At 47.6% G+C, this 26,414-nt stretch overlaps 1 protein-coding gene and 1 long non-coding RNA gene across 12 annotated transcripts in view; one reads left to right on the top strand and one right to left on the bottom strand.

Moving 5' to 3' along the window:
* Positions 1–26,414, bottom strand: part of Ablim1 (actin binding LIM protein 1) — a 287,337-nt gene that overhangs the window by 149,113 nt on the left and 111,810 nt on the right. Inside the window, exons 1-2 of one of the 11 annotated variants that reach the window (XM_085833838.1) lie at positions 19,823–19,980; positions 2,738–2,919 (exon numbers count right to left, since the gene is read on the bottom strand). The exons of 7 other annotated variants lie outside the window; for them this stretch is intronic. In XM_085833838.1, coding sequence (XP_085689964.1) covers positions 2,738–2,747 — 10 coding nt within the window. In that variant the 5' untranslated portion in view covers positions 2,748–2,919; positions 19,823–19,980. Of the gene's footprint in view, positions 1–2,737; positions 2,920–6,058; positions 6,285–19,822; positions 19,981–26,414 lie in introns of those variants that run through there. 3 more of the 11 variants (XM_085833839.1, XM_085833835.1, XM_085833833.1) reach the window with 3 other exon arrangements.
* On the top strand, positions 4,143–4,872 carry LOC147000113 (uncharacterized). Its single transcript, XR_015046143.1, has 2 exons — positions 4,143–4,550; positions 4,713–4,872. It is a non-coding gene; the product is annotated as an uncharacterized LOC147000113 (long non-coding RNA).

Below are 26,414 nucleotides of genomic sequence, written 5' to 3'. Positions count from 1 at the left end.
CCCTAAAGATAGCACATTTGCATTGCAGGTTCCAGTAATGGTCAGGGTGTCATTCTTTGAATTGAACCCAGGAAGCAGGTGGGTGGAGGAAGGAATGTCGCTATCTGTTTTATGACCAGTACCTGGAGCACTAAGCCACAAAGGCTACACTCCCAAGCCTGGGCCCAAAAGCCTCGAATTTTGTTTTTACTTTGCTATACTTTTTTAATACTTCTTCATTCCCCCCTTTTTTTTTTTTAATAGTTCTAATCTTAGAACTAGACACTATCTTCTCCCTGACATAGTTGATCCTTTAGGGCATGGTACTGTTATCTCAAAACTAAAAGCCACACTGCATTAATTCTTGTTTTAATAAAGGTGACTTGCCTATTTAACACACATGGACCTATAATTAAAAGCAGAAGAAAAATCAAAAGGGGTCTCATAAAGGTAGATAGTAGGGTGGTCAAGAGTACAAGATAAGGGCCTTTCCACCCGAGTCTCAAGGTTTTCTGCGTGGAGACGTCTAGCAGGTCTTCTGGAGCAGGCCTTCTGGAGCTGCTTTTTCACTCGCTGTCTCACTCACTGGAGCACCTTGAGCCTAGAGAACAAAGGCTGGGAAAGCAGCATGTCAGCACTATGTACAGAGGCTATTTTTACCAGTGGAGGGGGCCCCCTATAGAGTAATTCATAAGGGGGTCAGTCTAAACTGTCCAGGGGTGTTTCTAACCCTGAAGAGCAAAGGGTAGGAGAGCTATCCAATCATTAGCGCCAGTCTCCGCTGTCAATTTGGTAAGGGTCTCTTAATGGTTCTATTTATTCTCTCTACCTGTCCTGAGCTTTGGGGCCTGCATGCACAATGTAACTTTTAACTAATCTCTAATATCTTGGCCAGTCCCTGATTTACCTGGGCAACAAAGGCAGGTCCATTACCTTGGGAAGATTTCTTTTAGGATCTTCAGTCCTGGTAGGAAAGGCTTTTATCTTGAAACGGTGTCTATAAACACTAACAAGTACTTGTTGCAATATCTAGCTGGCTTAATTTCTGTAAATTCTACCTCGTCATAGCACAGGCCTTGCAGCTTTTGGCTATTTCTTCTGTCAAGTCAGAGAGTCCTGTAACATAGCAGTCAAAGGACCTAACCACACCTTTGAATTTCTTGGCCCCCAGGCGAGTCAAATACTGTCCATAACTTGATAGTGCTCAGGGGTGTATCTAAAGCTGGTCTCTCTGATGTCATAATAATCTTTAGGCTCCTTGACTGCCAGGATCATTGCTCCTTGAGTCACCTGTTTGGCAGTTAGATCTGCTATCTGATTTTCTTTAGCCACAGCATCTTAGGTCTTTCTCTGCAGATGTCAACAGCCCTCTTTGTCTGTATATTGCTCCGTACAGTGGCAAAAGCATACCTGCTGTCAGTGTAGACTTTTCTTTTGCCATTTATGGACCTTGTCTCAAAGTCACAAGTTCAGCTTTCTGGGCCGACGTCTCTTCAGGGAGGCTGCTGGCCTAGATCACTTGCTTTCTGTCCACCACCATACTGCTGTCCCCGCCTTCTGCTTACCTTTAACCTCGAGGCTACTGTCATCAGTGTACCAGCTCGAACCCTCAGGCCAAGGCTGATCTGATCCTTCAGATCATTTCAACGCAGTGGTGAGTAGGTGCAGTCTCACACAGTGGGACAGCAGGTGGAATGAAGCAAAGGTCACTCGTTCAGTCAACAAAAAGTTTTGATGTGTCACAGGAGCGTTGGTAGTCATCCATCAGTCAGGGGGCTTTCAGATAATGCTTTCAAGAGCATGGGATGCCATTACAGCTAGTTACTGTCCCAGAGTGAGCTTATCAGCATCATTGACAAGCAGATTATGGCAATAATAGCTTACAGGCAAGAAAACCACCCGCTGGCAACAGGGTGTAACTTCTTGGTTAGGTAAGCCACTGGCCTTTTTTAAAGTCCCAAAGTCTGAGAAAGGACTCCTCTGGTGACCCCTGATCTCTCTTCCACATAAAGAGTGAAAGGCTTGGTTAGGTCAGACAAAGGCTGGCCATCAGTAGGGCCTGTTTTATTTTTCTAAAGGCTTTCAGGTGATCTGGGATCCACACAAACACTTCCCCTTCCTTGGTTAGGAGGTACAATGGGAAGCTAAGGTCGCCAACCCAGGTGTCTAGAGTCTGTAGAAGCCAGCAAGTACCCAAGAATTTTCTTACTTGCCTTGGCGTAGTTAGCCACTACTTCCCGTCTCGAAGGGTGTATCTCAAGTAAGTAACTTCAGTCTGACACAGCTGAGTCTTTTTAGCTGAGGCTCGGTCTTCAGTTGCCCAGGTTTCCTGTCTAGATCCTGTCTTTTTCTTTCTCTCCTATCACTGTGGCCAAGATTTTAGTCAAATTTTTCTCTTGTCTATGATCCCTCCTGTTTTCTCTTTCTTCTGCCTCCCGCCTCTCTCTCTCTCACACACACACTTTTTCTGCCTCTTTCACTAGATTGCCTAACTGTCTCCCTCTTCTCTCTGAAGCTTCTTTCTGATATCGGGAGCCAACTGCCTTATGAAGGCCGGCCAGGCCACTGAGGCCTTCTGGGCTTCCGAGGTAAGATTAAAGGGAGTGAACTGCCTGAAGGCTTCCATAAGTCTTTCAAGGAACATTGAGGGAGGTTCGATCGGCCCCTGCATTACCTCTTACCTTAGCCAAATTAGTGGGCCTGTCTCGAGGCACCTTGGAGACCAGAGCCTGGCGTTAGATTTTCAAGCTCTCCTTACCTTCAGCCATGTTGCAGTCTCAACTGGGGCGAGTCAAAAGGAATCCCATGTTGATCTCATTTTGTAGCTGTGTAAACCGCTGTTGGCTTCCGGGCCATTTTTCTAGCTTCTAACAGAATTCTCTCTCGCTCTTCCGTTGTTAAGAGCATCTGCAACAGCTGTTGACAATCATCTCAAGTAGGCTGATGAGAGAACATAAGGAACTCTACAAACCCTGTGAGGCATTGGGGATCCTGAGAAAGGGGGTGGTTAGTTCTCCAGTTATAAATACTAGCAGAGGAAAATGACCAGTACTGAAGGGTTTAAAGTTTGGGCGGGTCCACCAGAGTCCGCCCAGACTCTGTGCTCTGCAGCTCCATGTACCCGCAGTGGTCTGTCTCTCAACACCCCGAGGGGTTTAGGGTTCCCTCGGCAGCTGGGGTTGAGGCTGTGGATAAGGGGAAGGTTGTGGACTAGGCCACTCAGGAGGCTTCATAGATTTTGGAGGAGCCGAATTGGCTGGTGGCTGCGATTTGGGAGAAACCTTTAATTTCTCTTGTAACATAAGAGTACAACCACAATTTTGAGTAGCAAAACCCAATTTTAACAGTGAAAACAATCTAGTTTTTTCTTTAAAAATGAACTCCAAAAACATTACTTGCTACAAATTTTGGTGGCCTGTTCCTGCACACAAACACAAGAAGGTGTAGCTGCCAATATTTCAAAAGACACTACCCTAAATCTTATCTTTTATAAATCGGATTTCTAGGATAAGAATTACATAGAATATTACTCAATTTAGGCGTATCTTTAGAGACCTGTTCCCATGGATTGTCTCATGCTGCATGTTGTAGTTCTAAATTACTCTAACCCAGAGTTACCAGTTTTAAGTCAACTTTTTGTTACCAGTGTTACAAATTTTTAATCATAACTAATAACTTATGAGCCACTAATCTATAACCAAGACATATAAAAACATATTTATACTTTTGAAACTATTTAGAAACAAAAATGAAATGGCCGCATACATTTGCTCATTTAAACCAAACAAAATTCTTAATTTTTCTAGCTATAATTTCAAGAGAGGAGCACCTTGTCACCTGATGAATCCAATAATCACAAGCACAGAGATTTTTGTAGAACTTGAGAAGCTGCTGGTCCTTATAAGAGCAGCGTTTATAATCAGCTCCTAGCAGGGCTTCTCTAGCCACACTAGATTCCTAACTACAGGTGCAGGGCTCCAAAGACCAATTAATACTGTTTATTTTATTTTATTTTTTACCAAATTATCCCCAGATAGTCGGAGAGTACTGCTTTTCTCAAAACCCATTCTCTCACATCTCAGGTGTAAACTATCTCTAGTCAGGGTATAAAGCACCTATGAGAATTACCTTTGCTTTTCTAGATTTTCACATAGCTCTAAACACATACACAAAAACACATAAAACAGAAACCAACAGATCCAGACACATTCGACCCTTTCTTGTCCTCTACAAGCAGGCAAGAGAATTAGACGATTTTGGAGGGGGAAGCTTCTGCTTCAACAGAACTCGGTCCCTCTGACCGATCCGGAGACGGCCAGGCGTCCCTGGCTCTCCTTACCTCCCAGGGCGTCCCCCAGGGCCACAGCCTGTGGTCCTCCTAGCACGTCTGCCGACCACAGTCCTCCGGTCCTTACGGCCCAAAAGGACAGCTGCAAATACCGACCGCGCGCGCATTTCAGACCCCATCACCCCATCGTCTACAAACACCAGCATCCATTTCTACCTAGACGACCAAAACCAGAGAAGCACACTTGTTCCTCACTCTGCCAGGTGTAAAACCAAGGCACGAGGTGGGACTCGAACCCACGATCTCGCAACTCGAAAACCAAGACACAAATTTCACTCTGCCAGGTGTAAAACCAAGGCACGAGGTGGGACTCGAACCCACGATCTCGCAACCCGAAAACCAAGACACAAATTTCACTCTGCCAGGTGTAAAACCAAGGCACGAGGTGGGACTCGAACCCACGATCTCGCAACCCGAAAACCAAGACACAAATTTAATAAACTCAGATGGATCCGAACTCAGACTTCGCCATGCTTCAGAAACATAGGACAAGACATAAATAACCCAACACAACAAGCACATGTTCCAATGTTCGTTTCAGAAAACAGACACTCAAAACAGAGACACCGGCCGACACACACACACAAGAGGGGATCCCCATACCTCCAAGTCGGTTCTCGGGTGTGAGGGGTGGTCGCGTTTCCCGGCCAACGCACCAAATGAAAGACCCACAACGTGAGGACTCCCTCACGTTCTGACTCAGGAGAGGCGACACCCCAAAATCACCCACAAGAAACGATCTTGCTGCAACTGCAAGAGGATTTTTATTCGAGAGCGTTCTCGGGCCCATGGTCATACACCACGCAGGGGTAGAGGACCATGGCGCGCTGAGTAGCTGAGTAAGGGGGTATTTAAAGGAAGAAACCACAATTCATGGAGGTGGGGAGGGCGTTGTTGGAAAATACCAAAAATACCAGTTAAGAGTCACAAGGAAGTATAAAGTCACAAGTGTCAGGTTATCTCTCAAGACAGTTTCTAAGAGCCCCTAACAATCTAAGAGCCCCTAAAGATAGCACATTTGCATTGCAGGTTCCAGTAATGGTCAGGGTGTCATTCTTTGAATTGAACCCAGGAAGCAGGTGGGTGGAGGAAGGAATGTCGCTATCTGTTTTATGACCAGTACCTGGAGCACTAAGCCACAAAGGCTACACTCCCAAGCCTGGGCCCAAAAGCCTCGAATTTTGTTTTTACTTTGCTATACTTTTTTAATACTTCTTCACCTGCACAGAGCATCCAGTTGTCGAGACCGCACAGAGCCTCCTGGTTGTCTGTCTTGGTGCTCTGACTGCTGCTTCTTATGTTCTAGAACACACTTGGAATCATTAACCTGCTAACTACGGCATTCCAGATGAGCATGACAGCATTTCATACCATATAAGAGGTGGTCAGAAATTCCAACAGCCTTGTCCTCATACTGATGGGAAAACTAAGCCTTCAGAGGTTACAATGTGTTCAGCAGTGGGGACTCTAGGACAGCTGGCTATGTAAGCCAGTGGCCTTACCCGGTAGCTTAAAGGTTGCTAAGTTAGGTATCTTACACCTCTAGGCCCACTGGAAGGCTGACGTTAAACATTTACCCGTGCACTGCTGTCCCAAGGTCACATTGCCACAAACAGCAAGAATGAGGCTTTTTTGACCTTTTGGGTGTTTGTAAGTTGCAGTACAGGCATTTGAACCCTTCCTCAAAAAGGCTCTCTCACTCCTCCCCTGGAAACAGACATTCAAACTCACCTCCCCCGGGGGCCTCTAGCATTCTCATCCACACTGGGAGATGAAAGCATGAGCCAGCGTTCACAGGCGCCAACTGCAGTGTCAGGCAAGTTGCAGTTTCTAAAGCCGCTCTCTAGTCCTGGCTCCTCCCAGACCTGAAGTTCAGCCTGATCAGGCTTTCAGTATGACGTAAGTTTGCAGGGTGTGGCCCTTGCAAGCAAAGGCAAACACACATAACCCATACCTGCCACCTTGCAAGGCATCCAGGTGACAGACAGCATTAAACCCTGGTGACTTGTTCGTTCTCTTATTTTACTGGTAAGGGCTCGTCGCTGCTCAATGGAAGGGAAGCGGCTAGCTCCTGAACAAAGCACACGTGGGGTCAGAGGCAGAAACGGTGAATAAACACCTCGGTGGAACCTCCTTCATGGGCAAATCTAACTGCCTACAAGCAGTGTGAACCCATTCTGACTTGGTGTGCCTGCTGAAGCAGTGTAAACCCATTCTGACTGTGTGCTATGGTCAGCTCCAGCTGGTCCTTCGAGGTAGGCAGAACTTCCTGGGCAGAGGAGAAAGACACCTCAAGAGTGGGATAGCTCATGTCTGGGTGGGCACATTAGGAAATCAGGTTTGGCTGGAGGACAGTGTAAGCGAGGCCAACGGAGGTGTGTAAGGCAGGGAATGAGGTGGCCCCGTGTCTCTGAAGAACAAACTTAGGAACCTAGAAGTTAAATAAGGTCCTTATTTGGATCTTGAGATGAGGGCTTCTATGAGTGTGGTCTGGTCCTCTATGGAGCATCAGTTCACACCGCAAATGAAGTGGGAGCTCCCGGGCTCCGATGTGGGAATGTGGTGAGAACTGGGAGGTGTTTGCCCAAGGGGTACTGGTTAGACGTGTTGGCGCCATTCCTAGCTCTGTTCCTCTTAAGGCTGTGACTATGAACACCCGGCTTCTTGTCTTTGAGCCTCGGTTTCCTCCTCGGCACAATCTTACCTTATCACTCAGGAGAGCTTGTAAGTGGAACGAACCCCGGGGTTCAGTGCCTTGCCTGACAGAAGAGTGTTTGAGAAATAAGCAGGAGCCATGGTTGTCTCTGGGTGTTTCAGTGGGAAAGTTCAAGTTGGGTCACAGTTTAAGGCCCTTGGTTGTAGAATGTCCATGCACACCACCCCGAGCCACTTATGTTGAGTTAGGTTGTATGGTCTTTTGAATTTCAGGGATGGGTGCCTGCCTCTTGTCAGAACTGTCTATATCACCCGAGGATTCTCCCAGCTCCGAATCACCATTTCAGCATTCCAGGGTGCTGAGGCAGGAGTTCTCACTAAAAAAACCCTTTTAGTGAGACACACTTGGCTATCGTACAACACATCCATTAAAGTGTGCAATTTGATAGTCCTTGGTATAGCTGCTGAGTTCTGCAGTGATCACCACTGTCTAATTTGTGTGTGCGCACATTCACATTCAAGTGTGTGTGTGTAGCTGTGACATGTGCATTCTTAAGTGTCATTATGGAAGCAAAGGATAATCTTGGGTATCATTCATTCCTTAGGCATCACCCACAATTCTTTACAATCAGGGCCTCTCATAGGTACGGAATGGGCCACATAGGCTAGGCTGACTTGCCAGGGAGCTCCCAGATACCCTCCCATCTCTGTCACCACAGTGCTGGGCTTATAAGCATGTCCCACCACACCCAGATTTTATGCTAAGTGGACTCACCATTTGCAAGGTGAGCAACTCACCGGCTGAGCTATCTGCCAGCCCCCACCACAGTCTGATTTTGAAACATTTTTCATTACCTCCAAAAGAAACCCTGCGCCCATAAGCTGCCATGCCTCCCTCTGCTCAGTCCTGGACTCTGTAGACTCCAGAGACTTACTGTCTATAGATTTCAAACAAAGCAACTGGTTTGGTTAGTACCGGTTAGCGTCTGACCCTCCACATTTGCATGGTAATGAGGATCCACTGCGCACACAGAGACAGGAATCCCCTAGCGTCTACCTCCCACCAGAAGAATGCGCAAAACCCTCCCCATCAACACAACTTCTGTGTCCTACGTCATTGCCAGCGCCTCTCAGAAAGGAGGCCGAGAACAAGCCAGATATAAGAAATTTGAACAAGAGCTGTCACACCCAGTCTACGCCTCACGCTGGGGTTTCTGCAAACACAACTTTTCTGGAGGGACGATAACATGGGCCGTTTACCTTTGGGTCAGCCACCAAAGGTAAAAGACAAAACCAAAACCAAAAACCAAAACACTAGGTTGTGATTAGTCGGTAGGTGATTGGTTGCTTACAAAACTCAGGTGCTAGGAGGGGTTTAGGACACATTTTTGAAAATCAAAGCAGTTGTATCTTGAAATAACATACTGAATGATGGTGTGTGTGTGTGTGTGCATGGGGATATGTGGAGATGTGTATGAGTGTTTGTGGGCAGGTGGTATAGAGGTCAGAGACTGACTCAGTTCAGGTGTCATTACCCAGGAGCTGCTAACCTTGATTTCTGAGGGAATCATGGGCTCACTGTATCTTTCGGTGAGGAATTTGTGGCAATGTGGGAGTTTTAAGTCTTTAAGTCTCTAGCTGAAGCAGTAGGTGGATAGAGACTTACACCAGCTCTGGTTCAGCCCTCTGGCCAGAGGCACATAAAACAGAGCTCTCTACGGGGAGCAGCTAGAGGGATGCTGAAGCACATGTCTTCTGAGCAGGTCAGGGGGATGTGGAACAGCCAGCTGGGATGGCCAAAAAGAGTCCTGAGCCACACAGCTGTCAGCTCCAAACTGAGCTGCCGTTCCTGTAAGGTCAACACACTGCTTAATCAAACATTTACACATAGAGATGGTCTAGAGTCATCACAATGCTCCTCTCGGGATCAAGAACCCAGCAGGTAAAAGCTGTCAGGGAGATCCTACCATTGAAATGTAGGACACATTGGCCACAGGAAGCCAACTCCTGTGAGCCTGTGCTATCTTGGGGTTACAGGATTACAAGTGTTGTTTTGCTTGAGACAAAGTACAGTCAGTGAGGAAATGGGTGAGCCGAGGAGGGCCCTTCCCTGGACATAACTCCACTTGGCTCCTTCCAATGACTAGAAGCCACTCTTGGGCTCAGGCTGCAAAGTCCTGGTTCCTTTTGAATCCTGTTGTATGTCACAAGAGAGCTTCCAAAGTTAAGACAGGAGTGATGACAGACACACCCTGACCCCAAGGAAGGACCAAGCTTTTTCTGATGCCGGAGAGGTCCTGCTACTAACCTCTCAGACATTCCTGGGGGAAGGGAAGGACTCTCTCCAGAGCTTCAAAGTTTTTAATTTTTTTTTTTTTATAGAAAGGCCTTGCTATATCAAAAAACAAGTGCTAGACAGATGTGATGCCCAAGACGGGAAGGGAAGAGCCGGGCCATGGCTGGGTGATATTCTGCATGACTGAGCAGCCATGCCCCGCTTAGGACAGTGATACATCAGAGATCCAGAAATCTTGCTGAAGTTTTAATAGTTCCAAGTGAAAAGCCACGTATTTAATAAAAATGTGCCCACTAGCCCTGAGACAGGAATACCCAGGGTAGATCTACGCTTGTCCACAGAAGAACCACACGTGTCTAGTTGTGTTTCTCCAGGCAGAGCCTACACTTCATGGATTCTAATGCATCAACATGATAGAGACCCTCAATAATCCTTTATCCAAGGCTGCACATCTCTTCATCCTTCAGAGCTCAGTCAGCCACAACCACCTAACAGAGTCAACCCTGCCCTGCCACTGTGTATTAGTTTAACTGTGCTCAGATGAACTGTGCCACACTGTTACTTATGACAGAAAGGGAGTGCTTTCCCGTCAAGCCTATATTTTATTTGCATCTGCATCTAGGTCAGTTTTCTCACATAGGGTTTGGTAAACAATTTCCCCAACAAGTCTAAACACTGAACATCTCCGACCCATGGACCCACACACAGTCACAGTGCCCATTCACGCACTGGCTCACTCAATGTCCAGTGGTAATTACTCGGGAGTAGATACAGTGTTGCAGATGCAAACTGAATCAACCACCAAGGCAGTTCCCTCTTTAAGAGGTTGACAGAACCCTAAAGGTTCATCTTCTCTGCTCCCTGTCCCATAAAGCCCCTTTCTCTTTCTTCAGTACAAAATTCTTTGTTTCTCTGAGTCCCTACACAACACCTCTGTCTTCCACCGTTGAGGTTTTACCAGCCTCCCTCCCAACACTAACAACTTACTAAAGGTAAGAGCATCTCAGAGTTTCCATGGTACCCACAAACTGTGTGTCAGGTGGTGCACAGTGATAATCCCAGCACTTGGGAGACTAAGGCAGGAAGGTCAGAGTTCAAGGTCATTTTTCTGAGGGTTTCTGAGGTCAGCCTGAGTTACAAGAGACCTCAAAATAGACAGCAAATGAACATACTGCCACCGCCCCCCCCCCAAAAAAAAACCCCAACAGGAAACAGACTTCAATAAAATTGATTTGATCAAGGTCATTACTGGAATCAAACTGCTGTGGTTCAAGCCTAGGCTGGGTCCTCTAGGTTAGCAAGAGCAGGGGGGCACATGCTCAGACCTACAGCCCAACAGATTCCATTCCTGCTATCAGACCCAATTCTCTTGACCCCTGACTGGCTACTGAGATGGGAACCTATGAAGAGGAGACACCCATCTAATGTGTCCACCATCTGTGGGGCCTTCTCTCTTCCCAGGGACCCAGAACCCCTGTTGTTTTTCTGGGGGTTTCTCAAATCTCTTTCCCATTTTCCATTGGGCATTCCAGTGGGGAATAGCCCTGCTGTTCTTGATATCCATCCACTTGTTCTTAGTCTCTCATAGTGTTTTAAATACGGAGCAGCAGAAAGAATGGAAAGGCAAAGGATACAGATGCCTCGGGTATAGACAGGATTTAGCAGCAAGGAACAAAACGCCCACGCTTTTAAAGTAATGTATTTCAGCTCTCCAAAGACTAAACAGAGAGTTGCAGCGTTGGAGAGCCAAACACCGAATGTATTGTCTTTTACCCAAGAGCTCCAGAAAACTCCATCAACCCAGGAAGCATAGTCCCCAAACAGTAAATGATACCTGGAGAACAAGGCACCTGTGCATATTGTACACACCTGGATCACACCTGGAGAACAGGTCACCTGCACATTATCTGTTCACACTTGTATCGTGGCAGAAACCAATGCCTCCTTCCTTCAGTTACAATGAGCTCCAACACACCTCACAAAAACTACCTCACAATGCAATGGGAAGCTGGCCTACTGTCAGCTGCCATGCCAATAACTTCCACTCACTCTGTGCACACCCAGGATCAGGAAATGACAGCAGTTTCTTGGCTGCAAAGAGGTCACAGGAGGCTGGCTCTATTATGAAACAGGGCTTTGCTCTACACAGCAGAGCCTCAGGCCAGCAGATGTCTCTTACTTTGTCTTTGTCACTTGGTCATTGAGCAAGATGAGGTTTTTCGGGGGAGTGGAGACATTAGTGATATAAAAACGAGGAGCCACCTGCAGGTGGACCATCCACACGAGGTCAAAGTGTAGTCCCTGGACCAGGACCATCAGGACCTGAACAGAGTCAGGCTCTGTGCTAGATCTAGGGGATCAGAAATTCTGGGATAAGGGATTTAGAACTCTGGATTTCACAAGCTCCCCCACCCCTGCTTCCCATCCCAGGAGGCTCTGCTTGCTAAAGTCTGAGGCCCCAACCCTAGACCACAGTTTCTCTGTAGGTGGCTTTTTGCTTTTTTGGTTTTGGTTGGTGGTGTTTCTAGCATCTTCCTTGATAAGCCTAAATTATTCAAACAAGTCAGCCAGCTTGATTACAGTGGGACTCAGACTCACTCCTGTTGCCCCTGGGCACAGTGGACCATAACAATATTAATCATGTCAGGACCTTAGCAACCTGAGTCATGTCACTCTGTGTGAAACCATGTTTCAAAGAGATCATGAACAACAAATATTCACTCTCTCCATGATTAACAAAATTTGCCCTTGAGTTCGAAGCTCCTGCCAGTGAGGGATCAACATTCCTGTGGGCCTGCATCGCCCACAGCTCCACACACAATGCAATGGGAAGCTGGCCTGCTGTCAGCTGCCATGCACCCAGACCAGCCCAACCACAATGGGAAGCATTCCATGCCACTGGGATCAGTGAAACTTCTGGAAAATTCTCTGGCTCTTTAATGCTGGCTTTGGAAAATGGTCAGGGTTTCGACTTTGACACTGTCACGGGCCCCTCCTTCTCAGCCTACACTGAACTGTGACTGTGGCGCAGAGAAGCCACACCTCAAAGTCCATGCCAAGGCATGTCTCATGGTAGGGTGACCCCCCCAACCCCCCACCTGCAGGTCCTTTCTTCAAGAAGTTGGAAAATTCACCTTGTTCATTCTCTCTCTCCCTCTCTCTCTCTCTCTCTCTCTCTCTCTCTCTCTCTCTCTGTGTGTGTGTGTGTATGTGTGCGCGCGTGTGTGTGTGTGGTTGTGTCAGTCAGAAGGTAACCTTGGGTCATGTTCACATACCATACATCTTGTGGGGGTTTGTTGTTGTTTCTAAGAAAAATTCTCTCATTTGCCCAAAACTTGCCAAACAGGCTTGCTTGGGAGGCCCAGGGATCTACCTGTTTCTTCCCACCCAGGACTGGAATTGTGAGTGTGCCACCAGGCTCAGCTTTGTTTTACATGGGTGTTTGAGACTGAATTCAGGTCCTTACTAAACTGAGCCATCTCCCCAGACCAGCCTGTTGGCCTTTAATGAGGATTTTGGTGACACAACAGTTTTGTCAACCTGCCTTGTTACTTGGAAAGGATAAGAGCCACTTCCCAAAGTTTGGGAGCAGTTAAGGGTAGGGTGGGCCAACCCCTAGCACAGATGTCCACTCTCTGAGGAGTCTTGACTTTATCAAATGCCGCTTTCCTGTCCCTTTCCTCTAGTGTACGCACCTGTGCGGCTGAAGTCTGGCTCTGGCCGGATTCACTTTTCTAGATTTTTATTTTTTACATCTCAGTGAGCTGGTAGCACAGGCAGGTATCTGTTATGATTTTTTTCTATGTGACCTTCCTTCCCTCAGCTGTGGGAGCTACACACTGCAGACAGCTCTTGTGGGGTGAAGACGGGGGCCACCGGAGCCACACTGGTGTGAGTAGCACCTCTGTTTGTAACAGTAAGAACGATTCACACCTGTGGGGTTTTTGTTTTTTTCTGTATTGAGTGGAATGTTATGTCAAAAACCTGAGCTTCCCCAAGCTGAAAAGCTCACAACTGAGTTGAGTGAATAAGTCATCCATCAAGACCATTGATTGTGAAATCATGGTAGCCTGTGGTGTTCCTTTAAGTTAATAACTCCCTTTTAGACCTTAGGTGTTCCCTGAAAAACCTGGGGGTTAAGAGAAATGACACACACCTATAATCTTAGCACTCGAGATACTGAGGCAAGGGGAATTATGAGTTTGAAGCTAGCCTGGGCTGCGTTTCCAGACCCTGCCTCGAGCTAAAGGTAAAACCAAACCAAGACACAAAACACAACAGCAGCAGCAGCAACAACAAAATCAGCTTTTTAAGTTGAGGTGAAAAAAGTGACCAAGTCATGCACAGGGTGGGGGTAGGGTCACAGACTCAGCTCCAGCCCAGGGATCTTGAACACTCACCCCTTAACAGGAAGGGTTCTTAACTGAGAAAGATGGCCTTGTAAGATGACCCTGTGGTCTTCAGGCACATGTGGAATCCTTACACAATACTCAAATAGCCACAGTTACAGCAGTGGGTTTGAGTGGCATTGGGCAGTGTGCTCCCTGGGGAGGGACAGGTGTCAGTGGCCAATGGGATCCAAGGGGAAAGTAGCCACCACCCCAGGCAGCAACACCTCCTAACTCTCCAGGCTGTTTACAAGTTCATCTTTGAAATCAACCCATGCTTGAGGAGAGCAAAGTGTGTGCCCAGGCCACAGAGGTGACAAATGTCTGGCTTCTCTGCTGTTGACTTAGGTGTGGAGAGTCATCTGGGAAGAGATCATGAAGGGATGGGCCTCTGAGAAGCTTTAACTGGAAGCAGGACTTTTTCTGATAATGCAAAGAAAAAGGACACTTGTATTTCTCATGGGGCAGCATGGCTCAGGTTGGAGGTGACATCCTCTCACATAAGACTGCAAATGGAAGAGAGGTGGTAGCAAGCACGGGTTTGGGAGTCAGGTGGGGAGAAAGTTGGGGGGAAACCTCAGATCTTCTCTCTTCTGGCTAAGCAGTCTCTCACATGTGCTCCGACTCCTATGACCCCCTCCCTCCCTTACCCCAGCTGTGGAGTGGGGACACCCTGAAAGGCTAAAGGCTTCCATTTACACATGTTCGATCGCAGATTTAATGGTAACATTACAAATGAGATCAAACAAGATGGCCATTGGTTTACATGGGGCTGGGGAGAAACCTGTATAGACAAGCAGGGAGTTTTGAACTTTACCTGGTTATATAGGGTTTCAGCTGGGAATGGGATGACTAAAAGAGTTGCTGATGCCGGCGGGCTTGTAGGTCACATTTGAGACACAGGACACCTCCAGCACTGCCAGGAGCAAAAGATGTGGCTTGTAGATATGTCAGGCCCTGGAGGATGCTGAACACAGCAGCTATGACCAGCAAGGTGTAGTGTCAGCTTTTCACAGACACCTCCAAAGGAAGGAAAGACCCAGTTCTAAAATCTTCTTAAAGAGCGTGACACCCCAGGATAGCTATGAGTGCAGCCTAACACAGAATCATGAACTTATGCGTGAGATTTGTTGTTTGTTTGGTAGTACAATGATGGAGTTCTCAAGTCAGAATTTTGTAGATACAGTATCTTTTATAATGCCATTGGGCACACTTGCACTTGTAAGCTGACCATGAACTCTCAGCGTCTACCTTCTGGACCACACATTTCTAATCATATACCAGTGCCTTATCCTAGATAGCGGTTCAGGGCTTACTAAAACCTCTCTCTCTCTCTCTCTCTCTCTCTCTCTCTCCCACTCCTATTACTCTATTTCTTCTCCCCCAATCTTTCCCAACTCCTATCCAGGTCTAACCTAGGTGAGTTGCCAAGTATGACTGGCTGCATTCCCCCCTCCAGCCCCTGCAAATCCCTGTGTCAAATGCCTAACCCTCAGGACCTTAGAATATGGTCTCTATTTAGAGACAGACTTTACTTAGGCAATCAGATTAAAAGGGTGGAGGGGCACTGTCATCATTCACCAGTGTGCTTATAGAAAGTGGGAAAGACGAGACAGGTGCTCAGCGTGAATGACACAGGTTTGGAGGCAGAGATGCTATGATGATTCTACAAGCAAAGGAGTGGGTGACAAAGAGGGCTGGCCGAACAGCAGCAGCTCAGGCAGATGCACAGACTCTTTCTTCCCTGGGGGACTCATCCAGAAGGAACCAGCGCTGTAGAAATCTTCATTGTGGACTTGCATCTTCCAGAACTAAGACAACACCTTCCTGTTGTTTAAACCACCAAGTCTGTTCTGTTAGGGACTCCCAGAAAGACTGTGTGACTTGTCTATCCCTCTCTTTTTTTTTTTTTTCCAACACATCCCTGGCCAGGTTCCATCCATCCTCATGTGGGCTTCTCTCAAATCTCACATTTTATTTCCACTCTCATTTGTCACATATTCGGACCTCCCCAGTCTCCAAAGACCCAGATTAAAAGCCCTCTGCTCCAAGATGGTCCATCAGCATACCCTGAAGTCAAACCAAGATGGCCGATCAGCATACCCTGAGGTCAAACCAAGATGGCCGATCAGCATACCCTGAGGTCAAACCAAGATGGCCGATCAGCATACCCTGAGGTCAAACCTCAGGTGAGATGCTTCTTTCACGCACCTACTTCCTCTCAGTCACGTGTGAGCCTGTTTGGCTTCAACAGTAGACGGCCAAGAGACAAGGAAGCCACTGTGCCCTGTAAGTTCACGGGGTCTCCCCAGCCCAGAAAAGAGCATGCGGGGTACCTACGTGATGATATGGAGGAGTTTCCTGGAGGCGTGTGGACTTCGTGAGTCCTAAGGGGAAATGAAGGAAGGACCTCTGCAGCCACACCTGCTGCTGAGAACACACAGTCCATTTTCAGCAACTGAAATGAGCCAGGAAGTAGAGCCACCCCCACTCCACCCCCATTATCTAGAACATGTGTCTGTGCCAAAGCTCTCTGTGGTGGAGGCTCAGCTGGCGTCCTATAAGGAGTCTGTACGCATCTCACTCACTACTGGAGAGACTCCATTTACCTAAACCTGAAAGACAACCCAGCCCAAGGGATCCTAGAGTCCCCTTGTTCCTTTTTTTTTTTTTTTTTTAACTTTTTTTTGTTTTGTTTTGTTTGTTTTTTTTTTGTTTTGTTTAGTTTTGTTTTGTTTTTCGAGATGGGGTTTCTCTGTATATCCCTGGCTGTCCTGGAATTCACTGTATAGACCAGGCTGGCCTTGAACTCAGAAATCTGCCTGCCTCTGCCTCCCAAGTGCTGGGATTAAAGGCGTGCGCCACCACGCCCGGCGTCCCCTTGTTCCTAACTGGGCAATTTTGCCACAACCCACCTCATGCCCCTGGAGTTACACCTAGCAATGTCTGGAGACATTTTCAGCTACCACAAGTGAAAGGGCAATGCCGCCAATGTCCAGTAGGGGAGAGTCCAGGAGTGAGCCCAGCTAAATATCTTGTAATACACAGGACAGAACCACAAAGGAGGAGCTGACTGCGTGGTAAGGAAAGCAGCTAAGAGATCTTACTGTAGAGACATCATCTCTCCCCCCCACCCCCCCGTGTGTGTGTGTGTGTGTGTGTGTGTGTGTGAGTGTGAGTGACTTGAGCACACTCTCCTAATTTTCAAATGTCAGGTAGAGAACAGACAACAGACATCCCTCCCTTGTAGAAGTATGAGCATTGAGACCTCTGTTGTTGCAGGAAACAAAACAAAACAAAACATAGAAGAAGCCCGAGTCTAAAACTCCATTTACCTGGCTATTACCTGGCTAGGTCACTTTTGTGGCTGAATTCTTTATTCTTTCTTTCACAGGGTCACATAGGTTCCAAGCCATAATCCCCTTTATTATTTAAATGAGATATGTTTATAACTTTACCTCTGGGATTTACTTATCCCTGCCCCCCCCAAGCAAACACACAAACAAACACACAAACAAGAAAGAAACAGATTAGTTTAGAAACTGTGCCAGAACACGTATCGGTTAGCCAATTACAGCTTTTAAATAAGTACAGTGGGTCCCCGGGGTACAGGCTGGCAAGTGTGTGTCATCTTCAAGAAGACAGATATTGACGGATGAACCCCCAGAACCCTTCCGGTGCATCTTCGTTAGAGGGTGCAGCAAGGATAAGGAGCCCTTGAACACCTCAGGGAAGCAACCACTTCATCAAGATTCTGAGATCGATTAGTGTCTGTGAGTGCAGGAGAATGGGTGTCTGGTCTGGAGAACAAAGATGAGGAAGGTCAAAGGATGTGAGCTGCAGAGGGTCTGCCGCAGGGCCGGCCATGCTGGCTGAGCGTGGACCTTCTCTGCAGCCTACATCAGGCTCAAGCAGAGAGGCAGGGGAAATGACTTACAAAGCAGTGTGTGCAACTGTAGGTAACACAGCAGGGAGCCGGAGGCCTGCCTTGCTCTGTGGCATGGACATCAATCAAGGTGCTGTGAGCCTGCTAGGGGGTCCCCATCAGTTTTAGGGGGCAGATGTGGTAGCAGAAACATTCCAGAGGCAAAAAAGGCACAGGTTTCCTGGCGGCTCTGATAGATACTAACCTGCTTCCTCTGTCAGAGCATCTCCATGGGACAGATGCTAAACCAGGTGCTGAGATGTTAAAAGATGGACATATTGGAACAACTCGCCCTCCGCGCTGGGCTGTGGGAATGACAGTTCTTCTATCTGCACACGTTATGTCATGTGGTCCAAGTATTAGCTGTGTGGCCTTGAGCCACTTCCTTACCCTTTCTGATCCCCCAGCTTGATCATCTCTGGGCTCCCAGTGCCCATTTCACTTTACGAACTAAAGAGGCTCCTTCGCTTCTTTTCCTGGAATTCTTGTATAAACCACCCAAAGGAATCCTGCTTTCCTCTATTGTGGGCTGCCGGTCGTGTAGTCAGAGCTAGGAAGCAGCACCACGAACTGACATAGACCTTAAAATAAAAAAGAACAGCCTCTAATCACTGGCTGAGGACTAAGATAACCCTAGCATGCGGTCTCCTGGGAGCCTGCCCAGAGTGTTCCAGCTAGAGAGTGCCCAAGCATGGACGTACGCAATCTAAGCGAGGCTTAGGAAAGATGCCATTTGAACACTCCCGATCTGTGATCTATACCACGTACCAGAAGAGGTCTGGGTTGCCACAAGCTCCACAAGAACAAAGTGGGCCAGTTGGCTTTTGAAATCACCACCACTCATAAATAAATCACATACATTGGGATACAAACTCAAATCCATTAGCAACAGAAAATTGGGCCATGTTATTCTGGTCGGGTGGAAGGTGTCCCAGCTTCCAAGTGTCTGTCTGGATTTGCACCGGGAGGTCCCCCAAGTAAAGGAGACATCACCAGAAAGCATTCTTATTCGTAACCATCTCACTGTCTATTCACAGAAAGAGCAGAGCAAAAGCAGGTGAGCATCAAAGATTCTCCAGCTGCGGATGAAGGGAGTGGTCCCTTGGTCCTGCCTGGGGTACAGCCTCCCCACTGCCAAAGCAGACACAATGCTCAACCCGTCAGCACAGTAAAACCAAGCTGAAATTCCAGCCACAACCCAAGTGGGGCACACAGAAAGTAGAAATAGAGAAGGCATTGAGGTGGTTCAAGACAGGGTGGAAGAGCAGCTATGTCTTGTGTTGGCGGAGAAAAAAGAAATGTCCCACAGGAGAAGCCATTAACAGTCACAAGCCTGCCAGAGTGCTCCTTTACGTCAGAAAAAGATGACCATCGGATGGTCCTCTGGCAGCTCTTATAGGATCACCTCTAACTTGTGAGTCTAATTCCACTCCAGAAGGGTCTAGAAAGACAAACGCCAACCCTTGAAAATGGAGATAGAAGACTGAGAGAGTACCAGCCAAAAGCTTCCTTCCCCTGTCCCTGACTGTGTTTGTTAACATTTTGCTTTAAAAATACTAGGCTAGTCATATATTACTTGAATGACCAAAAGCAAGCAACTGAGGTGTTATTTTACATTTCCCAAACAAATAGGTTAAACCAGAATTCAATGTTCAAAGGCTTATCTTAATCTCAGGGCCACGCCTAATAGGTAAACAATATACACCTGTGCGGGCCACGCCCACCCTCTTTTCACTGCCTGTGTGTAGCTGCCGCTTAGGGCATCCATTAGGAAAGTGTTGGGAGGACTGACTAAAGCTAATAACGAGCCCTTCCCAACACCCAGGGGCTCCTCAGCCACACCAGCTAGGTTTGGGCTTGTCTCAACACAGCCCCGCCCAGGTATAAGGACCCTTTTTCTGGCAGATCTTAACGATCTCATTGATAGACGGAGGGAGAGAATGGAAGATAGGGTGGGCGGTGGAAGGCAAGTCTCAACCCCAAATCAGAAATCCACTGGCAATTAATCAAAAACTATGCACACCCTGAGCTCAGCTGTGCTATACTGCGATGGGCTGAGATTTGGAAGCTCGGTTCCGCATAAACCCAGACTTTGTCCTACAGAGATTTTTTTTTTTCACCCCGAACACGTCTGCTCCGATTTCAAAAGATCATTGCTGGTAAGGTGCCCCAGCCCCGCGGGGCCATTGCAAGTTCTACAAGCATGCAGGGTGATCGATATTTAGAAATACCTTTTTCTTTCACCATGGCAACCGGGTCCTTGGCTGAGGGCACCGAAAGCAACAGGAATGAACTCTAGGCGTGCACGCAGACCGATGGCCTCTGCGGAGGCTGCGAGGAGACGCCCCCGGCACCCACACTCCAAGACCGGGCAGCCTCGCGAAGTCCCGCCCCCGCCGCGGCTCCCACGCCCGCCCGCCCGCCCGCCCGCACGGCGGCCGCGCCCTGCTCCCGGACGCTGTCTTCTGGCTGAAACCACTAGCTCCAGCTGCTGCGGTAGCAAATGCAAAATTCCAGCGCCCTAATCTCCGGTCACTGACACCACCTTGCATTCCTGACGCCCGGGAAAATGTTCCTGAGCCCTGAGCCCTGGCCCCCCTCCCAGGGCCTGATAAATGATTGCTGGAGGAGGAAGGAGGCCAAGCCACAGACTGCCAGGGACTGTTCCCATAAGTAAACTCGTCAATTGTTAGCTTGTTAGTGTCCTATGACAGCTGCTTTCAATCCTGATTACAGCCTCTTTCAGGCAAACTGAGTAAGTAAAATTGGCCTTAATAGAAAAATTTTGCCAAGGTTCCTCCAAGTTCATTTTCCTCTGAATAATGCCATTTGATTGCACACACACACACACACACACACACACAACCATTTTTATTTGTGAATGAGGGTTGGGGCAGGAGAAAGGAAGAGGGCCTTTCAGGACCCGATTCCTTATCCGGGATCAGAATTTAAATCTGACTTATCCAGTTGGGGAAGATTCTAGCTTCTGCTTTCCCTCTGCTGCCTCAGCATATTCCTCTTAAACCGCGTGGTTGTGTTGTGTGAGGGAGGAACCCTAGTCACGATTAAGGAGCAAACAGTATCCGCTGCTACTGCTCCATCCAGGACTGGCCTGACCTGACTGACTAGCAGGAGGGTAGCATATGCTGAGAGGGCAGCTCCTGGCTTTGGCTTTCTGACCTAGCAGGTCACAGGCAGGTCTGCCAGCAGAGGACTTCCTGGTTCACAAAGCTGCACCTGTCTCCCAGATGCAGCCTCACACACCCATTGTATACATCCACCAGTGGGGGAGAGATACAGAGAAGCAAGAGACAAGAAGACATTGTACCGCTCAGGGAGATGAGCAGATGGTCAGCCAACACATCTTTCAGAACCAGAATGCACAGCCAGTATTAGACGGTATTTACTGCAAATATTTTAACGTGTTGGGTCTAAGAGAGCCAGGGGAACAGAAAGGAATGGAGCAGACCAACCTGCCTCAGCTTTGACTCAGAGCGTGCCGCCGGCTGAAATAAATTGGTGGGGCTGGGGAGAAGGAAGAGAAACACCCATTTCTTCACCGTTGTCATCTTGGGCAGGTCTTGCCCGCTCGCTTTCTGGTGTGTAAAAGTAGCAGCTGTGGCATTCCTACATCTGTGACTCAGGCTTTACTATTGATAGCTTGACTGTCTCCGTCTGTCCCCTGCAGCTTCTGTGTCGTCTTCTCTATGACACCCTTCACCCACACGATGCCTGCCTGGTGCGGCCCCACTGGGGCTGGGTCATGCTTTTCCCATGCCAGTGCGCAGATGGATATAGCTTCCATTCATACCCACATGCCAAGCAAGAGAAGGGCACCAACCACAGTGCAGAGGGTTGCCCCATTCAAGAGCATCCCAGGAGACAAGTCCTTTGCGTTCCCTCATTTCATGGTTAAATCTGCACTTGTCTTCTTTCCTTGCCCTAATCACCCTCAGCCGTTAAAGAGATGTTGACAAGTAAAATCAGCTGCAGAGAGCTGGAATTAGCTTCATCGATGAGCAGAGCAGGTGAGCGCATTCTGTTACGCTTGGTGTGCAAATAGATCAGTGTTGCACTTAAGCCTGGCTCTCCAAGGATCTTGTGTTATTCAGCTGAAAGCTGAAGGCTAGCCAGGCTGAAGACCTGGCTTCTAATCCCCAGCGCAGCACAACAAATAAATAAGAAATAAGGCCGAGCGACTGACATCTCTCCCCACACCCCTACCCTTTCCCCCTGCCGGACATCACAGCGAATTCTTTTGATTTCCAGCTCCAGCCCTGTCATTCACAGATGCACGTGATACTGTAAATGTCATTAGTTCCACCACTTTTTAACTCTACGTGACAGTTTTTCTGAACAAACCTGTGCACCTCTGGGGATAAACTGCACAGAGTCTAGAAAGGCCCCAGGAGCCGAGGATCAGCTGGTATCTATTCATGTTCAGAAATGCTTTCTCTACAGGAAAATACTACACAGTGGCACACACACACACACACACACACACCAGTGTTTTCCATGGAAAGAATTTGTCCCGCAGTCAGAGTGGATGAGTCACTAGCAGTTAGCTGCTAAATAACAGTCCTGTGGCAGAAGTCCCCTGACAATCACACACTGCTGCCTTAGTGTAAAAGCATCTATTCTGTTCTCTCAAGACAACCAGAGGCTGCTGCTCAAGTTATTTTTGTCTACTCTGCCTCAGGACTAGAGGCTTCAAAAACAGAAGCGAATAGAGATATCTGCTATTTACACTGAAAGCTGGGGAGGAGGGGGAGGACAAAAGCAAGGGGAGAGGTGGGGGAGGGGGACAAGCCAGGGGGAGAGCGGGGTAAGTATGGGGGGGGGATAAAGTCTATATAGTTCATGAGAAAGATTCTTTTATTCAGTTTTCTAAAGATGATTTTCAGTGAAATTAGCTCAGCTCCCTTGGACAAGACACGCTCACGGTGCGGCACCATGCCGGTTCACTCTCAACCCTCCACCTGACGGCTACTTTTTTACCTGCTGGCAAAATGAAGTCAAGATCGTCTATCATGTGACCATATTGCTGGAGAGAAAAGGCTTTCCCCACCACTCTGGGTAAAAAGTGCAGCATCCGTCACTGAATAGAAATGCTTACTCAGAGGGAAATGTGAGCACGGGAAACAGGCCCCGTGGAAGGCCCTCTTCACAGCAGAGCTACAGGCACCTGTAATGCAGGAATTCCAGGATCCGTTCAAGGCTCTATGACCTTAAGGTGTCCAGGTAACATCTCCACACCTCTTGATATCCTCTCTAGCAGAATCCAGTAGAAACAAATGCACACACACATGCACACATACACACACATGCACACACGCATGCACACATGCATGCACACACCAGCGAACAAGTCTCTTATTCCCTTCCTACTTTATGCTTACATCTGCTAACCCCACTTCTTGCTGGCGGGACACTGGCTCCTGTCAGGTGTCACACAGACAGCACAGAATGAAGATGTCCAGATAGATAACCTGTTGCTACTAGGAAGGCATATTGGGCCCAAACAGTTCTGAGTCCCAGCTGGGACGTCAGGATAGGAGGTGAACACAGGCTGGCTGGAGGTGAACACAGGCCTGCTGGGAAGGGTGGAGCACAAATGACATTTCCCAGCAGAGGTCATGGGACAGAAGGTATCGAGTAACCGACTGCTTGTAGTCTTGTGGGCGGCAGAGGAAGCGTGAGCTTAGGTGGGTGGGGCATCACAGGGGGGCTGACCGCGTATGCCATGCTATGCAGAGGCTGGACTTTGGAGGTAATGTAGCTAGAATCTCAACTCTAAGCTACTTCTTAATTCTGAAATTGAGCTCTACGGTCTTTGGCTGTATCTCAAATCCCCCTGTGACCTGTGTTCGACTCTGTGTTTAATGTATTTCCCATGTTTAGCAGAATGTCTGATATGGACTAGATGTCCAGGAAGTGTCTGGGTTTGTTTGTTTACTTAAAAATCTCTCTGATAATAGAAGTGGAAGGATCACTTTACACAACACACATGCAACGGTTTTTTTTTTTTGTTTTGTTTTGTTTTGTTTTGTTTTTAAAGCACAGTTCATTTGGGAGTCTTACGTTTCTGGAATGATGGCTTCATGTCCATAATGAAGCTATGTGTTTGGAGGCATGAAGATTTATCATTTACTTCCACCCCCAAGTATGTTCTGCAGATCTGTCAGGGATAGCCATGCAGACACCCGACCTTCACTGCTGTCGTCTGATGACTCAGGTTCCATGCGGATGAGGCCTGAGCTGCAGACATCTCCTCGGTGACTGATGATCCTGAGCCCCGCCAGCTGGCTCACAAAATGGGAAGACGGCATAAAATTTGCAAACCACTATGCGGGCGGTGCCATACCTGAAGGATAATCTTTACACTCTCCACTGGTCAAGATAATGATCTGTGTGACAGCTACCACACCTTAAGGACAATGACCAAAAGCAGCAAGCAACTACAAATGCCCCCTGCAGTCTGGGACAAATTCCTCCCCATCTGGCTCCTTGGGTCCTGCTAACTCTAGAGTACACAACAGACAACTCCCTCTTAGGATTACCCACCCAATGCCTAGCCAAGCCCTTTTCCTCAAGTCCTTAAAGGAGAAGGATTCAGACACTTGCTTCCAGGGTTTCCCTGTGGTCCTCAAGAGCCAGGTCCGAGTTTGGATCAAAGCAAGAGGATATAGCTCAAGAAAATGCCAAACAGTTGTTGCAGTTTATAAAAAGGTCACTATAAACAATCCACTGAGCATACAAATGGCTGAGTAAACAAAATCAGTCATCTTTCTGCAATCTATTCCTGGAGTCTGAGACACTTTTCTGATAGTCTCACAGACTTCAGCCTAATTTCAGGTGCGTGAGACATTCACACATACGGAAACAGCTCTGACTGACTTGCACAGGAGCAGTGTGAGAAGCAGGCTACTATCAGCCTTCTCATTTTCTCTCACGTCTGCCAGGTGTACATTCAGGGTTTGAGCTACAGATCAACTGCTTTATCAGGCAGGACTGCAGTGCCTTCATAGCAAGGCTCCCTGCCCTCTGGTAGTAACTGCCACCAAGGTTCGGACTCCACTCTGGCACATCGACTCTAGTGTTTATTTTTGCAAAAGATTCTGAGCTCTCTTGGGAAGGAGTTCACACGTTATGGCTTCTGTAGGCAGGCAATAATGACATTATGTTGGAATGCAACATTTGATGAAAACTAAGTACTTTAGTCAATGGTCCCTTGATGTAATAAATACCTGAAAGTATTTCCCTTGTGAGAAATAAGGTTTACTGTGAGCAGGTTTTAGTCCACAGGCAGTAGGCTCCGTCGCTCTCAGACCTGTGGTGGGGAGCACATGACATCTCTGGGCTGTGAATTCACAGAAGAGACGGGGTCTCCATGACCAGGAAACCTCCCTCTAGGCTCTACCTTGACTGTTTCTGCCTTTTCAGCACCAACATGAAACCTTGAACTTGGGAGCCTCAGATATATTCCAGATCCAAGTACCTCTAAATTCTAAATAAATATTCGTTAAAAAGCAGACTGAAAAAAAAATCCAGCTTTTAATTGACTTTTAACTTGAAAAGGAAATCCATTCTTTTAATGAAAACTAGCTGTGACAGTTACTTGCAAGTATTCGCCAAGATCCAAATGGACAATGACCTTGAAGGGAAAGCAAGCTTCAGGGGACACACTCAGCGAAGTCACTTTGTAAAGTCTCCCCGTGCCTTCCTCGCTTACCCTTTGCCACAGATGACAGGATGCCAACCATGTGTCAGCCACCATTCCAGCCTGGTTCCTGTCACCACCTCATATGGTCCTCATCACAAATGGATATAGTACAGGTTAGGACACTGTGTATGACCTAAGAGTCAGGTTGGTCCAAGTTCAAAGTCACAGACTCTGCCTTTGGGTATCTGTGTCTTCCATTCTATGGAGGTTGTGATAGCCCCTCTTTCTTATTCCCAGTCTACACATTGTACCCACATACACATACACATGAGACACACAAACACAAATCTATGTAAGTGCTTGTGTGCACACATAAACACACATAGTCACACATATAATCACAGAGGCATGAATACATGTCCATACAAGTAAACATATGCACAAACACACACACACACACACACACACACGGCAAGCAGAGAGAGAGAGAGACATGAAAAGACAGATTCATGGGGCTGGAGAGATGGCTCAGCAGTTAAGAGCACTGACTGCTCTTCCAGAGGTCATGAGTTCAATCCCCAGCAACCATATGGTGGCTCACAACCGTCTGTAACGGGGATCCGATGCCCTCTTCTGGGGTGTCCGAAGACAGCGACGGTGTACTCATATACATAAAATAAATAAATAAGTCTTAAAAAAAAAGACGGATCCATGTAAGTGCTTGTGTGCACACACCACACATGTATTCTCACACATGTGTACACACATATTGACACACATACATTCACTCAAGTGCGCACACACACACACACACACATACACATATGCACATTACACATACAGAGGCAAAACACTCCAAGCAAGTATCTGAACACATACACATACTCCCCACAGAGAGACAGGTAAGCACACATGTCCATGCAACCCCGCCCACCCATGCTCACATGCCTGTTAACTTCTGGTACTGTTACAGAGGACCTGAAGCAATGGAAATGAAGCCACATCTTGCCTTGTGTGTGTGTTAAGTAATCTCTCTCCTGACAATTTATGCTTCATCTGATATCAGACTTTATGTGTTGGGATCTATAAGGCAAGAGCATCATGACCTTGTTCTTCCGGATACAGCCTCAATGGGCAGTAAAAGTCCATATCCAGATCCA

Source organism: Mus caroli, unplaced genomic scaffold, assembly GCF_978045245.1.
Source record: "Mus caroli unplaced genomic scaffold, Mus_caroli_1 scaffold_20, whole genome shotgun sequence".
In the NCBI taxonomy this organism is placed as follows: Eukaryota; Metazoa; Chordata; class Mammalia; order Rodentia; family Muridae; genus Mus; species Mus caroli.
Note: the sequence above shows the minus strand (reverse complement) of the source record. Positions and strands in the feature narration are given on the sequence as shown.